At 43.5% G+C, this 16,835-nt stretch overlaps 1 protein-coding gene across 21 annotated transcripts in view; it reads left to right on the forward strand.

Annotated features, from left to right (window-relative positions):
• The window catches only part of LOC143521529 (uncharacterized), a 34,465-nt gene extending 17,630 nt beyond the window's left edge, over positions 1-16,835 (forward strand). For all 21 annotated transcript variants that reach the window (XM_077014471.1, XM_077014481.1, XM_077014516.1 and 18 more), the window contains 9 exons: positions 4,426-4,875; positions 5,068-5,325; positions 5,466-5,720; positions 12,020-12,259; positions 12,472-12,729; positions 13,293-13,595; positions 14,007-14,276; positions 14,836-14,919; positions 15,566-16,835. In XM_077014471.1, coding sequence (XP_076870586.1) covers positions 4,426-4,875; positions 5,068-5,325; positions 5,466-5,720; positions 12,020-12,259; positions 12,472-12,729; positions 13,293-13,595; positions 14,007-14,276; positions 14,836-14,919; positions 15,566-15,632 — 2,185 coding nt within the window. In that variant the 3' untranslated portion in view covers positions 15,633-16,835. The remainder of the gene's footprint in view (positions 1-4,425; positions 4,876-5,067; positions 5,326-5,465; positions 5,721-12,019; positions 12,260-12,471; positions 12,730-13,292; positions 13,596-14,006; positions 14,277-14,835; positions 14,920-15,565) is intronic.

Here is a 16,835-nt window from a genome sequence, read left to right on the forward strand (position 1 = left end):
CAAATGCATTTTTATTTTAAAAGTGCTCACACTTAATAAACTGAAAGTATAAAATGTAAACGTGTATTTTTCTTTAAAGTGAGAATATAAGAACAGAACTCTCACGTTACGGTCCCCGACCTCTCCGTTTTGGGCGTGTTAAAGTCGTCTGCGTCTAATCGTCTACGTCGGTGTATCTCAGTGGGTGCGGGTGCGTCTTGTGATAGTCCTCACCTGTGGCTCGTCTCGTAATCACGTGGGGTTGATGTGGTTTGTCTATTTAATTTGCGCTCGCGCAGCGTCCTGTGTTCGTCGTTGTTTGAGTCACACATGTTCTATGTAAACGTGTTTTATGTGCGCTGTCTGCGCTTCGGTAAATGTAATAAACGTAACGATTTGGAAAGTGCAAAGGATTCTGTCTCGTCCATCGCCTTGCGCCCAACGTTACAAGAACATTTTAAACTTTTTTTAAACTGTAAAAACACTGGGTAAACTGTCAGTGACATGGACTAACTGTGAATAGTCACTGACACTGGATAAACTGTCCTTCTGTTTTTAGATTGCCGATTTGACTATCGTCGTTACCGGCACTGTCCGACGCCAAGTCGTTTTACAGTTAGTTAGACCGAGCACGCCTGCGTGAATTGAGGCGGGGGTAAAAGTTCACAAAAAAATCGATCTTTGGACGTACGAATCGATAATCAGATCATCATATGCGAATCGATTCTGAATCTGAAAATCGATTTTTTTTTTCAACACAGGCGTAGTTTCCATAGTTGCCAGGTTCACGGTTTTCACGCCAAATTGGGCTTGTTTGAAAATCCAGCCGCGGGTAAAAATTCTGGGTTCGCAGGGTGCGGTTCTTTGGGCTGCATTTGAGTTGGGCCACCACGGGGGTTACAAGTCAACACAAAGAATCGATCGCGATATAATACTTAATTTGTCTCCTTTTTAAACACTCCCCACCCCCCGCCCCTGTTGACAACTTACACTCGCCGCCCTGCCCCCCCCCCCCCCCCCCCCCCCCCCAAACTACTTTGGGCTTTGGGCTAGTTTAGGCTGCTGAAAGGCGGGTTTTACACTGACTTTGTGCGGGATATTTTTGTAGGACCTGGCAACCCTGCCTGTTTCTAGTCTAGTTCAATGTATTTATAGTCCCCGTGTCTCCCATGTCGGTATCGGTTAATTTGTGCTACTTACCTGTTTGTTCTCTTGCTTCGTTCGTGCTCTAGTGGATTTAACTGTTTCTGTTTAGTCAGCCTAGTCTTTGTTTCCCCTGCCTTGTTTTGTTCTTTGTGCCACCATGCCCGTTTATATTGTTCAGACTGCCTACCTGTTATGACCCCTGCCCGGTATTACGACTCTGCCTTTGGAATTCCATTCAATAAATCTCGCTCTCCTCAGCGTTTGTGTCCGCCTCCCTGCTCTGCGTCACGCAGTTCCTTACACTGTTAAAGTGCACTATTGCACTAAATATTTCCCAGCACGTTAATCTTAAAGTTAAATATTTATACATATAGTCGAAATGACTCGATATAATTTGCTTTTTATCACATAATTTAATGGTTGTTTATTTTCAAAACTCCCAATCTTAACGTCTTCACGTTCTCTCATGTTTCGTCCTGGAATTACAAGAGGCTCGTATTTGTTAACGTAATACGAGAGAACTGTTCAGTCAGACAGATATTTGTTGTGAAACGAAGTAGTTTCAATTTCAAGCATTTTCAAGTAGGCTACTTAGCCTATATTCCAGCACTTTTCAAACCTGAAACACAAAGCAACATTGAAATTCGTCAAGTAAATGTTCCTTCCCGTTTTTGAGGGGTATTTCTTTATACTACCACACATCGTTCGCGCGATGTGTGGCGGAGTTGCGCGCTATGGTCACGTGTGAGGCGGCTGCCCCTGCTGCCCGCATAGTTTCACTTTCGGCACTTTACTTGGGATGCCTACATGTCAAGTGATTGAATGAATATGTTGTACTGGCATCGGACGTATTCACGTGTTCTTTGTACACTTTACATATCGCTGTAGTTTGGTCTTGGTCAGTGAAAGAAAATCCGAATCAATTTCAGATTACAGAGGTGGATTTCCTCTTCTTTACCAGCTCCTTGGTTTGGCTTTCAGCCATCGTTGTCCACGCAGTTTTTAGTTTTTACAAACACAACATGGAGGCGTGGAAGACGCACAGTTCGCTGTGATTGGTCAGTTCTACGCCCCACGTCTGACGCATCGGTGGGAACCAGCATAAAAAAGTCATTGCGCTGATTGGCAAAGGCGATCTATACGGTTTCTCTAATTTGGTAGATCGCCTGCAATTCTCCACTCGTTATCGCCATTCACGATTTTATATCGTCATATCGTGCACCCCTAGTTGTAAGTGTAGGTCCCTAATGCTGTAAGTGTAGGTCCCTAATGCTGTAAGTGTAGGTCCCTAATGCTGTATGTGTAGGCCCCTAATGTAGCTACTTTGATTAAATTTGAAACAACTTAAAGGAAGAAAATTAGCACTTACTACGCTACTATTGATACTAAAAGTAGTAAGCAAGCTAAAGTAGCATTTTCCCATCATTATTAACCAATAAGAACCCAGTGTTATCGTAATGTTTGTCATGAAGGATGAATCTGGCTAGCGTTAGTGTGTCTTGGTTCGTTAGTTCTGGCTACCTTTATGGCTACTTTGTACTTTGACTTTAGTGTAGGTCTCTAATGCTGTATGTGTAGGTCTCTAATGCTGTATGTGTAGGTCACTAATGCTGTAAGTGTAGGTCACTAATGCTTTAACTTGATTTGCCGTTGGTATGAGTTTGACCAATGGCCATATTTACACATTCTTACAGGATTTGACAGATAGCTTGTGTTGGTTATAGGTGGCCTTTTATAGTTCTGTACTATTTAAACCCAATCTAAAAACAGAATTATGCAATTCAGCTTTCCAGAACAATGTATTTGTTGACTTGTGTAAATTGAATAAGAAAAAAATTGTGTACATACTTTGCATGCTTAACTGTTTGGTAGAGTAACCCTCAGTGAAGCTTATGGTTTGAACTTGAGATCAGCTCTGTGTTACATCATAAAACTCATCTTTCCAAATGAAGGAAAATGTTATAAATTGACACACTGTAATGTCGTGGACTCAGAGTGTTGATCCATTAGCAGGTATAAAGGGTTTAATAAAGGACAAAAGACAAACAACTACAGACCAGTCCAGGGTCTAAACCAGAAGAGCTACAGAAATAACAGACAGGTAGAAACGGATGAGATAGGAGGCAAAAACAGGAGGTAACAGGTCAAAACACAGAACAATAATGAGAGAAGTAGATAAACGGCTTGGTACACTTTCACAAAAGAGTCAACAACACTTCACAAGGATCTGCTTTGTCCCTCTGGCTTATGTAGGCAAAGTAATCAGTGGAATTCACAACAGCTTCAGTATTCTGGAGATGGAGAGGGGGAATTGGCACTAGTCCCATTTCTTAATATTGTGATATAAAAGAATCATATTTTACATAATATAAATGTAAAGCCAAAGAAGTGGCTGGAAATAAGCAGGAAAATAATGATTTATGAAGGATCCCAAAACCTCAAAGTCTTCAAATGATCATGAGTGAGATCTCATGAACACAGACAGGGATCATGCAACACTGGCAAATGTGATTGGGCTGCAATAAAAACTAATGTGGATGTAAAACAATACTGGATTGGTTAAAATAATGAGTAGCACAAAATATTCACTTTTTTAACTTCAAATATGTGACACTGTGTAGTGTCGAAAGTGAGAGACAGAACACCGACACAAACCAGTGTTCACAAAGACGTTTAATAAGAAAGAAAATGACAATGACAAACTTTATTGATCCCATGAGTGGGAAATTCAGTAAAAGTCAAACACAAACAGTGAATAACACAGTAACGATGCAGGTTGACGAGGAACAGGTGAGACGTAACCAGCCTATGATGAGGGGGCGTGGCCACACAGCAGTCATCTTAGAGCAGTGGGCCGTTACAGTGGGGGTAAAGGGCACATGGACTTATAGGGTTCAGTTACCTACATGATAGAAAAGGATCTGTATGATCAGAAGACAAAATTACTAGTGTGTGCAAGAGGAGACAAAGTGAAACATATATAATAGGAGTCATATAGTCATGTGAAATTCTATATGGTTCTTGTGAATTCTTTGTGTTATTTCTACATTATAACATGAGAATATCAAACACTCAAGGTTTCTTTGGTCTGTTATGCTGTGTCTCTCATTACCCACAAACACATGCAAGCAGGTCTGTGTGTTTAGAGGAGACATGAACCAGCGTTCAGACTAGTGGTGGTGTTACTGTACTGGAAATGGTCCGTTTACAGCAAACTATACAAATTAATCTGTTATGTCTACTGATTTTTACTGATTGTATCTAATAATTCTGTGTTTTCTGTTAACTCTATTCCAACAGATTTAATTATGATGTTCTTGATGATGAAGAACAGAGAAGATCTGCAGTGGAGTTTCTGCTGAAGCTGATTGTTACAGCAGCAGAGTGTGATACAGCTACAAGAGAGAGTTTCACTAAGCTGCTGACATCTGTGTGCAGCTACACAAACTTTCCTGTAGTTGAAGATTATGATGGTATTATTGATCAGTCTGATTTCCTGCTGGATCTGTACTCACATGTGAAGAACTATGAGACTCAAACAGGCAGGAGTGTCCTTACAGCATTACAGCCAGTTTACCAGTCAGCTCCTGCAGTCTGGAAAATAAACCTCTCAAAGAGAAAGACCTCCCTCTTCCTAGAAGTGCTGAAACTCCACACAGTGAAGAAACCAGTAAAGCTGAGAGGCTGGTCAGATGAAGAGAGTGAAGTGAGGAGTTTCCTTCAGTGTCTGCCCTACATCTCCCAGCTCAGGTCTGCACTTGACATTTCAGAATAGCATCAGAATATTTAAAGTGAATATTTTATGTCTAATTTACATAAATATTAAATATTAATGAATGACTCTTAGGTTCAACATTCCATCTTTTAACACTCACTGATCTGTGTACAGAATGTAAATGTGTTTCCTTACTTAACTGTAAGTGTTTTTGTTTGCTGTTGCAGTGGTGCTGATCCGTACATCCCGTCTCTGTGTAAAGAGCTCCAGTCCAGAGATCAGGCAGGACAGGTGTCTCCTCTGCTCCAGGCCCTGGACTTCACCCTCTCTCTGGGAGGACAGTTGTCCACTCCCAGCTGCAGGGCTGTGGGGAGAGTGCTGGGTCTCTCAGCGTCCACACTCAACCTCACTCTAAACCCACGAGCCATCTCTCTCAGAGGAGTCAGGCTTCTGTTCACACACCTCACACACCTGCGCACACTCAGGCATGTGGCATTATATTATATTATTGAATTATTATATTCTAAGTAATTTAGTTTACTCTGAGGCAGATTACATTTATTATTGCAGGACTTTGTTAAATTACTAAGAGTAAACGGTGTAAATGGTGTTTGTTGTTGTCCAGTGTGAGTGGTGCTGTGGTGGTGAAGATGGTACGAACACTGAGGACAGTGAGATCTCCTGCTCCAGTCACTGTTGAGGAACTTTCACTCATCCACACCAGCACACAGCAGCCAGAGGGGGCGTTGTCCAGGGTCCTGAGCAGCTTGGCTTCTCTCCTGAGACTCTGGAGGGTCCAGTGTCTGAACCTGACTGACTACAAGTTGGAGGCCCAGTCTCTCACTGTCCTGCTGTGTCACCAGGGCCCTCTGACCATCAGGTCTGTGTGGTTGGTTTGTCAGTTATTTTAATAGTGTGGTGGAATTGATGGCACAGAATTCGAGGTCTTATAATATATTAAGCAGTATTTATTTGATAGCAAGAGAGTTACAAAATATAAAAGTATAAAAGTATGATGTGAAGCTTACGCTTCATGCAGTAACTCTGAACTGTCTCTCTCAGTCCAGATTCTTATAGTCAAAGTGTGTGTGTAGAAAAAACTAAGGATGCCTGCTTCCCAGGAGCAGTTATCAGTTTCCCTAGGATTCAACCTTGGGTGCTTAGAAACAGATAAGCAATATTATCACTAACTCTGCTGCTGCACAGAAAACTTCAGTCTTACAGAAAAACATCTTCAATATGATTACAGTTAACTACTAAGCAGTACTTTCAACACAGACCATGCTATAGTGTCTGCATGGACATGATTAACATGAATCACACATGAATATAATCAATATTTCCTTCACATTCTCCCCCTTTGATTCTCTTAATCATTCAACATAATCTTCATGCAACAGTAGTCATTCTTTCAGAAAGCTTTAGGAATCATCTGGTTCTGCAACCCAGTCGCCAGGAATGAAGGTGTGGAGCAGATGGTCTGCTGGTTCTAGCAACACTGCTTTCACCTGCTTAGACACAGTACATAGACTTGTACAAAGACAAACTTTTGAATTAGTTCTTCATTCAACAGGTGCATCTCCAGCTCTGGGGGTCTGAGACCTGTGTTGGGAGGCCTGCCAAAGACAATTTCAAATGCTGATAGCTCTGTCTTAGCTTGTGGTCTGGTCCTACACTGCCACTAATGGCAAACATTTTGTCCAGGACATCCCTGTTTCCTGGCTGGTCTTGACAAGACCTGCTTTTATTGTGCTGTTTGCTCTTTGCACTGCGCCTGCAGGGTGGTAGCTGTAATGCTTGCGCATGTCTATACCTACATATTTAGTCTGATTTTGAAGTCCTGCGTGGACAAAGGGTGCCCCGTTATCACTGGAAATTCTCTGTGGCAGACCCCACCGGGGAATGATCTCTCTCAGGAACACCTTAGAAACCGCATTACTGTCCTGTTTCCCTGTTGGAAAAGCTTCCACCCACTTCTGAACATGCATACACATACTAGAAGGAACTTCTTTCCTTCAGATGGTGTTAATTCCACAAAGTCTATTTGCCAATTTTGAAACGGTTCTGTTGCTGGCAGGTGTCCTGATGGGGCTGGTATTGTGTTGGTGTCTCTTCTAGTGGAGTTCTATGCACAGATCAAATATTTTGAACAAAAATTTTGAGTATAAGTAGTGATACCTGGTCTATTCCCCCTTTGCTCATGTGACTCCTCCCATGAGCAATCTTAACTAGGCCTCGCATGTAAGCCTTTGGTAGGCAAGGTCTAGTAGTATCAGGGTGTATCCATACGCCTTCTGTTTTAACACAGCCCGCCCGTTTCCACTGGGCCTTCTCCTCTGAGGAGGCCATTTGTTGGATATCAATTGTAGTTATTGGGGTGGATGCATGTTCTTGTTGGGTGGCTTGTAAGTTAGGCATCGCATGCGCTGTGGCTTTTGCAGTGGCATCTGTAAAAGCATCACCTCTCGCTGCCTCATCTTGGGATGAGGTGTGCGCTGCACATTTAATGATTGCTACTTGCGCTGGTAGCTGGACAGCATCTAGTAGTTGCGCTACTAGTTTGTGGTTCTTAATTTTGCTGCCAGAACTAGTTAGGAAATCTCGGTCTTTCTATATGGCGCCAAAATCGTGCACTACTCCCCAATCATATCTGGAGTCTGTCCAGATATTCACTGTTTTCCCTTTGGCCAATTTGGCCTTGGTGAGGGCTACTAGCTCAGCTGCCTGAGCTGAATAGCTGCCTCCCCCTCGGGAGTCAACTCAAATGTTGAAGTGCTGGATCCTTTGGTGGGAATCAGTTATCTGAGGGGCCCCTGGCTCTCTGCATAGGAGAGAATAAAGGTGCAACAATATGAACACATGCCAAGAAATGATAACAGTTGTTTCTTAGTTCGCAGTTTGGGAAGCTTCAGTATGGTTTGTTGTGAGATAACGTGTCCTAAGAAGTTTACTTTCTCTCTGCAGTATTGGAACTTTGATTTGGATGCCTTGTGGCCTTCCTCTGCTAAATAATTTAGCAGTGCCACTTTGGCCTGTCTGCAAAGGTCTCTGCTTGGAGCACAAACTAAGAGATCATTCGTATTTTGAACTAAAGCTGTTCCCTCTCGAAGTTTAAATGTTTCTAATCTCACACGTAGTGCAGCATTGTAACTGGTGGGTGATTCACAGTAACCTTGACATAATCTAGTGAATGTGTATTTTTATTATTATTTTTGAAAAGGCAAACCAGATTGGCTATCTGGATGAACTGGAATGCTAAAAAAAGAAAAATGCATTGGCCAGATCCACTACACTGAACCACTAGCTGTCTGGGGGAACCTGAGAGAGAATGGTGTAAGGATTTGGGACTTCTGGGGATCTAGGGTGTGCTGCCACTTGACAGCTTGCAAATCCTGAACAAACCTCCATTCCTCTCACCCTGGCTTCTTAACTGGGAAAACTGGGAGTTCTTACTGGTGAGGTTTTGCATGGCACTATCACGCCAGCCTCTCGTAGTAATTGGAAAACGGACCTGATGCCTTTCATGGCTTCAGGTTTCAATGTGTATTGGTGTTGTTTGGGTCTGTAATCAGATTTGGGAACGATGCACACATCTTTTAATGAGGCCCACATCATTCTTTCCCTTAACCAACAGAGCTTGCGGAACTTTTGCCAATTCTAATTCTTCCGCTGGGAGGAGGGTCATACGTATGGCCTTTGTTTGTGTGTTGTCATTTTGGTCAAATAATTCCAGTGTGTTAGGTAGTGATATGTGGGGCGTGGCCCATGGAACACAATAGAGATTCATTTGTCCTTCACTCAATCTCACTAGGCCTGCTGCCCATGTGTCGTTCAAGTCAGTCGTGGTCATTAAGTCATGCAGCTCTGCATAGAACCTGGTCTCATACTCTGTATCTGGTCCGTCAGATATGTATGTGCAATGAAATGTGTCACTTGGTTTAATGTAAAAAATCTGCTGGTAACACATAAGTCACCTCTGCCATGAAATGCTTTCTGATTCCCCCTTCGGTGCCCCTGTACTGCCATTTATAGGCATAACCTGGTTGTCCTGATGCCAAATGAATTAATTGGGGCTCTCCCCAAAACAAAAATAGCCCATTCTGGCCACTTTGGAGTGTGTATTGCAATTTACACATCAAATCTCAAAACATTACATTAGCTGGGCACGTAGCGGAGATCAGGAAGCTATGTTCAAATCATTATTATCTACATTACACTGTATAAACACAGACACTCTCTCTAAGATAGTTAGCCCTCCCACACCCATTACTCTGACAGTTTTATCATGCTTCATTTCACAATTTATCTGGTCAGCCATTATAACGGAGTGTGTTGCTCCACTGTCTACCAAAAATTTAAGTTTTGTTTTTCAACCATTATTTCTACCTGTGGGAGTGCTGCTGGGTTTTTACTAATTAGCTGGACAAAAGAATAATCTAAATTTGGTACCTTCCTTTTGCTGTCTTCTTCCCTCAGTGGCCCGTCGCTGTCCTGCCTCCCCGCCGCCCGTCAGTCCTGGCCTCTTTCCTCAGTGGTCAGATGGCCATCTTTGGACTCTGGACAGTCTCTAGCAAAATGTCCTTGTTTGCCGCAATTGTAGCATGTGTCTTTGTCTTTGTTTCTCTGTCCACCACGTCCTCCATCTTCTCCGCCTCTGCCTCGGCCTCTTCCTCTGCTACTGATTTTGGCTGGTCTGGACCATAGTCAGCATAGCTTGCTGCTGTATGTCGCTCTGTTTCTGAGTTTTCTTCTTCTCCTTATTTATGAGCTGTGCCTCGTGGTGTTTAGAGTGATCTTCTATCACCGACAGAGGAGCTCTGTTGTCCAATGCAGTTGGCTCTGATGAGGTCGCTGATGTCTTTTCTCATGTTCTCCAGGAAAGTGTTTCTCAGATGGGCTTCCCACGAGCCGACGTCTGCCGGGCCGTTGGCACGTTGTGCTGGTGCTTCGATTCCGCAGTGGTCTGTATGGACTCTGGTCAGTCGAACGAGGAAGTCACTGATAGACTCTCCATCTTCTTGTTTGCAAACTGCTATCTTGTCTGTGTTGACGGAGACTGGATAGGCAGCTTCCACTCTTTCCACCAAATGTCTTATCATGTCTCTGTACGGTCCGTTCAGATCAGCTCCCTCTCCATCAGGGGCATCCCACTCAGGTAGGTGGAGACGGACATCACCTGGATTCCAGTCACGTTCGATCTTGTTGAACTGAGGTCCGAGTTTGACCACCAGTAAACGTTTCAGTTCTGATTGGGTCGGTCTACAGGACCGAACAAAAGCCACAAGTTATTCTCCAAAGCACCGTCCTCCTATGTCAGATGGTTTGCCCATACCCTCGCCTGCTTTCATGATGTCATCAGAAGTCCAGTGTCTGTGCACCATGATAACTCCGTCCGGGCCAGAGACTTCTACCATCGGGAACTGTGTGATCACTGGTTCGGGCGTGGTTATCATCATCTGGTGGGCTGCCTGATTGGCAACGGGCACCATCTCATACCATGATCCAGTGTGAGGGCCTGGTGCTGTCATAAGGCCTCCTCCCTTCACTGCGGTTTGAAGCCTGGTGTGCTTACTGACAGGGGAGAGTACGGGGGCCGAGTCTTCTGACAGTTCACGTTGTTGTGCATTTTCTAAGGCAGCTCTGGCGTCAGCATATGGCGGTGGGTGTGTGTTGTGAGGCGGGTGTGGGAGTGGTGCAGCTGCAGCGGCTCCCTCTCCCCCAGGTGCTCCAGGTGGTGGGCGACGTCTCGTTGGGGCGGCATCGAGGTCAGGATCAGCTAAGGAGACACACTGGGACACCTTATTAGTATTTTCTCCAAGCCCTACCTGCCTAACCTTCTTTTGCATATTAGCTCTCTTTTGAGCCTCCTCTAACCAACACTTGCAACATATCTTCCTTATTGTCATCAAAATACGCATGACAGCATGCTTTCTTATTATCCTTTTTAGGTCTCTCTTGAACCCTCTGTATCAACTTTCCCAAATACACCACACTCAGTGAACCACTTGGCGCAAACCCACAATTTTCTATCCAGTATGGAACATGTTTGCAGCAGTCAGTACCATAAAGTCTATTAATCTGTTCAAAAATGCTATTGGGATGTTGGCTGACATCAAAGGCATATTTTTTACTGTTACTTAAACCCATCCTTTAAATGATCAAAATACAAATTGCTATTAAAAATACAAATTGCTATCAAAAACACTTATTTACTGCTTAACATATATTAGATCTCAATTTAGTTCCAACAATGGCCGTGAATAGGTCCCTCCTATAGCCTCGCACTGAATCGACCCGGGTCCTTATACGTTAATGTACGTCTACAATAACGGCCTTTTCTCTAGTTAGGCGTCTAAATAGGCCTATTCTCTTAATAGGCTCTTTATTACTCCCAGAGTAATATTCCTTTCCTATTTCAATGCAGGCAGGGACGCCTATTCCGTGGAAAACTACAAACAAGTTTTTTTTTATTCACTTACGATTGTGTGCCACCACCACGTTCTTTTTGTTCGTTGGATGAGGCGGGAGTCGTCAGCGAGGTCAGAACTTTCAGCTACACCCTGGCGGTACTTTCCCTTTAGCTTGTGGGGTTCCCGTCGTCCAGCTCAGTCCCAGACTGAGGAGCGTCCTCGGTGAGCTTCAGTTCATTCCTCCGCTACGATCCTCGCTCATCCTGCCGACAACGCCAAATTCTGTGGTGGAATTGATGGCACAGAATTCGAGGTCTTATAGTATATTAAGCAGTATTTATTTGATAGCAAGAGAGTTACAAAATATAAAAGTATAAAAGTATGATGTGAAGCTTACGCTTCATGCAGTAACTCTGAACTGTCTCTCTCAGTCCAGATTCTTATAGTCAAAGTGTGTGTGTAGAAAAAACTAAGGATGCCTGCTTCCCAGGAGCAGTTATCAGTTTCCCTAGGATTCAACCTTGGGTGCTTAGAAACAGATAAGCAATATTATCACTAACTCTGCTGCTGCACAGAAAACTTCAGTCTTACAGAAAAACATCTTCAATATGATTACAGTTAACTACTAAGCAGTACTTTCAACACAGATCATGCTATAGTGTCTGCATGGACATGATTAACATGAATCACACATGAATATAATCAATATTTCCTTCACAATAGATAAAAGTACCAGTTTGTGATGCCATTTTCTGATGTGTATGTGCAGGTTGTGTGAGGAGACTCTCCAGCAGCTGACTGTAGTGGTGTATGAAGCTCAGGAGGAGGAGCTTACTCACTGCTTCCTGCAGAAAGTGGGCGGAGACCTGACTTCCTGCACTCTGACCTGGGAAGTGATTCACTATTTCCTGCAGTATCAGAGCATTACTGTGAACTTTAGGAAGAGTGACATTAGACAGCAAAACCCCAGAGAACTTCTGCCTGTACTGCACAGACTTCAGATCAGACGGTGAGAGACAACAGTGATGTGTGGCTCAGATTTAAAGATCTTCACACAGTCGACACGTCCAATGAACAGTTAATGTGCTTTAGTTATACTGCACAACGTTAGATATGGGAATTGAAGTGTTTGTGTGGTGTGTACGTGTGTGTACGTGTGTGTGTGTGTGTGTGTGTGTGTGTGTGTGTGTGTGTGTGTGTGTGTGTGTATCATCCCCCCAGGCTGAGTCCCAGCTGTGTACTGTCCATCATCACAGAGATCTATCAGACTGGCTCTGCTCACTGTGTGTCCAGTCTGTTGAGTTCAACAGAGAACTGCATCACCCTGAACTGCAGAGAGCTGGACTCTGTTCACTGTGCTGCCCTGTGCTTCACCCTCCAGCACTGCACAGCAGTCTCTCTCAGCCTGCTGTTCACCTCCATACCAGAGGGGGAGCTGGAGAGCATCGTACCTCTGCTCAAACACGTCTCCCACCTCAGGTTTGGACTTTTATCATCAGACATTTAATAAAACAGAACTGTGTGTACGTGTGTTTTTCTAAGTTCTCAGTGTGGACATGAATGTCTTGAATGTCTTACTGTAATAGTCTCTCTTCTCTCAGTGTGGACATGAATGTCTTACTATAATAGTCTCTCTTCTCTCAGTGTGGACATGAATGTCTTGAATGTCTTACTGTAATAGTCTCTCTTCTCTCAGTGTGGACATGAATGTCTTACTGTAATAGTCTCTCTTCTCTCAGTGTGGACATGAATGTCTTGAATGTCATACTGTAATAGTCTCTCTTCTCTCAGTGTGGACATGAATGTCTTGAATGTCTTACTGTAATAGTCTCTCTTCTCTCAGTGTGGACATGAATGTCTTACTGTAATAGTCTCTCTTCTCTCAGTGTGGACATGAATGTCTTGAATGTCTTACTGTAATAGTTTCTCTTCTCTCAGTGTGGACATGAATGTCTTGAATGTCTTACTGTAATAGTCTCTCTTCTCTCAGTGTGGACATGAATGTCTTGAATGTCTTACTGTAATAGTCTCTCTTCTCTCAGTGTGGACAGGCTGCTGTTGCTGAGGCTGCTCCACTGCTGCAGTGTCTCTGAGCTCCAGCAGGGGGCAGCAGTAGTTTTGCTCTCTGCTCTGCAGCACAGGCTGGACTTCTCCTGCAGCTCTGCTCTGGACCTGAGAGAAGACTCACACACACACACACTGACTCTGAGCACTGAGGACTGCAGAGTCGTCTCCGTGGCCATCCAGAGAGCTCACACACACACACAGCTCACTCTACACGACTGTGAGATAGAGGAGGCAGGAGTGGAGCAACTCTTCTCCATTATACACACAGTCACCCTGCAGTAAGACTCCCACTCACAACACACACACTAACCTTCCTGCAGAGGAGAAGGAGTTATATCATATTAATGTGTGAAAATAGCATTGATGATAGTAGTTATGTGAGTGTATTAATATTAATATAACTGTCCATGTTGGTAAATGTGGTGGTGTGTGTCCATGTTGGTGAATGTGGTGTGTGTGTGTGTGTGTGTGTGTGTGTGTGTGTGTGTGTGTGTGTGTGTGTGTGTGTGTGTGTGTGTGTCCATATTGGTGAATGTGGTGTGTGTGTGTGTGTGTGTCCATATTGGTGAATGTGGTGTGTGTGTGTGTGTGTGTGTGACCATATTGGTGAATGTGGTGTGTGTGTGTCCATGTTGGTGAATGTGGTGTGTGTGTGCGCGTGCGTGCGTGCGTGCGTTCGGCGTGTCCAGGTGCAGTAAAGCCGTGCTGCTCCGGTTTCTGTCTCTGGTCCGTGTCGGGTCTGAGTTGGAGTGTGTGAGACGTGCTGTGTCTCTCTCCCGGGCCCTGGGTGGGGAGGTGGACCTCAGTCACACCCGGCTGGACCAGCAGGCCTGTGGGTCCCTGGCGCTGGTTCTGGAACATTCTGAAGGGCTGTCAAGACTGGACCTCAGCCACTGCCAGCTCACTGACCACTGCCTGCAGCTGCTGTGTCCACAGCTCCACAAAGCCCACGTCCTGGAGTGAGTGGAGAAGGGGGAGGGTGGAGAGAGTCTGGTGTTGAGGACACACTCTACACCCACATGGGTGTAACTAGTGGTTTTACAACACTACGCTGTTTCAAGGACACTGTTTGTAAACATAATGTTCTGGGTGTTCCATATGCTAATGACCACATCTCTTATTGGCTGCTTGAATGGGGGGCGGGATTATCATTGTATAGTGGTCTGTGAATTGAAACAATGATCACAGAGTGGGGAGTGATGTCACATTAAGCAGCAAATCTGTAATCTTGTAGAATCACACGTTCTCTGTAAAAACAAATATGACCAGAAACTTCATGTTTCAGCTTCTTACCTGATGCATAAAACATGTTGAACTTGAGAAATAACATCATGTACTTGAGAAATGAAGGAAAATGCAGCATTGAAATGTCTGACAATTAGTGTCTTGGGTCCACTGTCACAAATATATTTATTCATTCACTCTAAATCACAATGTAGTATTACAAGAATGTGTTGATTTACATTGTTGTGTTGGGATTCCTGTACAATGTGGTAATCATAATTCATCTAATTTCAGCCTCAGTCACAATGACATCACTGATGTGTCAGCAAAGAGGATCTATGATACTGTCTCCACCAACACCAATATTCACACTGTGAGGTAAGAGTGTGTGTGAGAGTGTGTGTGTGTGTGTGTGTGTGTGTGTGTGTGTGTGTGTGTGTGTGTGTGTGTGTGTGTGTGTGGGACACAACCTTCCACTACAGGTCTGTCACTAGTGAACAGGACAGTTTCTCCCCAATACCTGTTCATCCCCTAAACTCCCCTCATTTCACCAACTCCTGAGCAGAGACTCAGATTACAAGGAATTACAAACAGAAAACACAGCTAACCTCTCCAGCCGCGAGTTACAATTCACCCGATACTAGTTCACAACAGGCTAGAAAATAGCTAGCTAGCTCAAAGTAAATACCACTGTACTCCTGAGACTGACAGCAGCAACTCTAAAAGTTTCAGGCCGTTGAGTTAGAGAGAAAAAAAAACAAACATACAACAACCAAGCAGCCAAGTCAGTGAACATACACCAGACGTGGCTGTCATCACTAGCACTATAGCTTAACTCGACTTAAAGGAGCAACTGCTAGTCACACCCAAGATGTCTCGTCTGTGTCTGTCTGCCTACAGTTGGCTTTGTGGAGCAGAGACTCTCAGAGCTCCCGTCCTAATTAATGTCTAACTCGTATGAAGGACAACAAAGCAAGACATTTATTTGAGTTTTAAAATAATGTGTGTGTGTGTGTATCTACAGGCTCTTCAACAACAGAATTACAGACATACGTCTCTTCCTCTCAGACAAGCGCTTTGAGATCTGGTGATATTAATGTGTCGTGGGCTCTGCAGTGATGAGATGTACTAGACTAGATTTGCCTAGATTATAACTGTCCAAATTCAACAAATATGACTGTATGAGACCTGAATATGATGACTGTATGATACATGAATATGACTGTATGAGACCTGAATTCCTCATGGGGATCCTGTGAATTTCTGCTCAGGGCACCAAGGACTCAATAATCACTGCTGTATGTGTGTAATGAGTTGACCTGTTTCTGTTCATAACCCACAGAATGGTGGTCTGTCTTGTTGCTGTCTTCATTTAAGCAAACACTAGATTGTAGAAAGACTGCTGCTCTAGACCAATAAGAGTCAAGACTCCTAATGCCACTTTCTGTTTGTTCTGTAACATGCTTGAAGTTGTTGTATTGTAATGTGATCAGTGCCTTGTGATGTGTGAACTCTGCACTGTTACAGCAGAGTCTCCACATGTACTCTGCATTTAGTCTTCCAGACTTTTCTTAATACGTTAATGACAAATCCAGGAACCCAATGTGATCTGTGATCGGCCTTCAAACCCTTTTGTGAGTGACTTAAGAACTTTTAGAAATGTTTATTGTTATTTTATTAGTATTTGAATGTGTTCAAAATTTCAAAACACATAGTATTGCATTATTTCTCAAAGCACTTATTGTATTTCATGTGAGGGATTTAAAGCAGGATAATGTGCGACAGGTGTTCAACACTAATGAGGGGCGTGTCAGTATGTGGGTGATTGAGAGCATGGGAGTGGTGGGGCAGTGAGGTGTCGTGGTGTGGGCGTCTCCCCTGTGCTCGGAGCCCAGCCTACCATGACAATTTGTCAACACATAATGCATTATTTCTCAAAACACTTGTATAATATTACATTATTGCCCTAAATAATATTGCATTATTTTTCAAAACACATATAGTATTGCATTATTTCTCAGAACACATATATTGCAGTAAGATATTTTTAGATGACTTTTTATTAAAACACGCTGCTTTTTTTCCTCTTTATTTTATTTCCCTGGGCAATGCTTCTGTTCTCTATGTGTTTTATTTTCTTGTATATGTTGTTGGTCTTGTGTAGAGAGGAGTGAGGTGATCTGTACAGAGTCTCGGCTAGTCTCTGGTCTCAGTAGTTAAATACATCAACATTATAAAATGCATTTAAAATATTTTGGTAACTGGTTTTGAATAAAGTTTTTTATCAACTTTAA

The sequence above is a fragment of the Brachyhypopomus gauderio genome, chromosome 1 (genome assembly GCF_052324685.1).
Source record: "Brachyhypopomus gauderio isolate BG-103 chromosome 1, BGAUD_0.2, whole genome shotgun sequence".
NCBI classification, from domain to species: domain Eukaryota; kingdom Metazoa; phylum Chordata; class Actinopteri; order Gymnotiformes; family Hypopomidae; genus Brachyhypopomus; species Brachyhypopomus gauderio.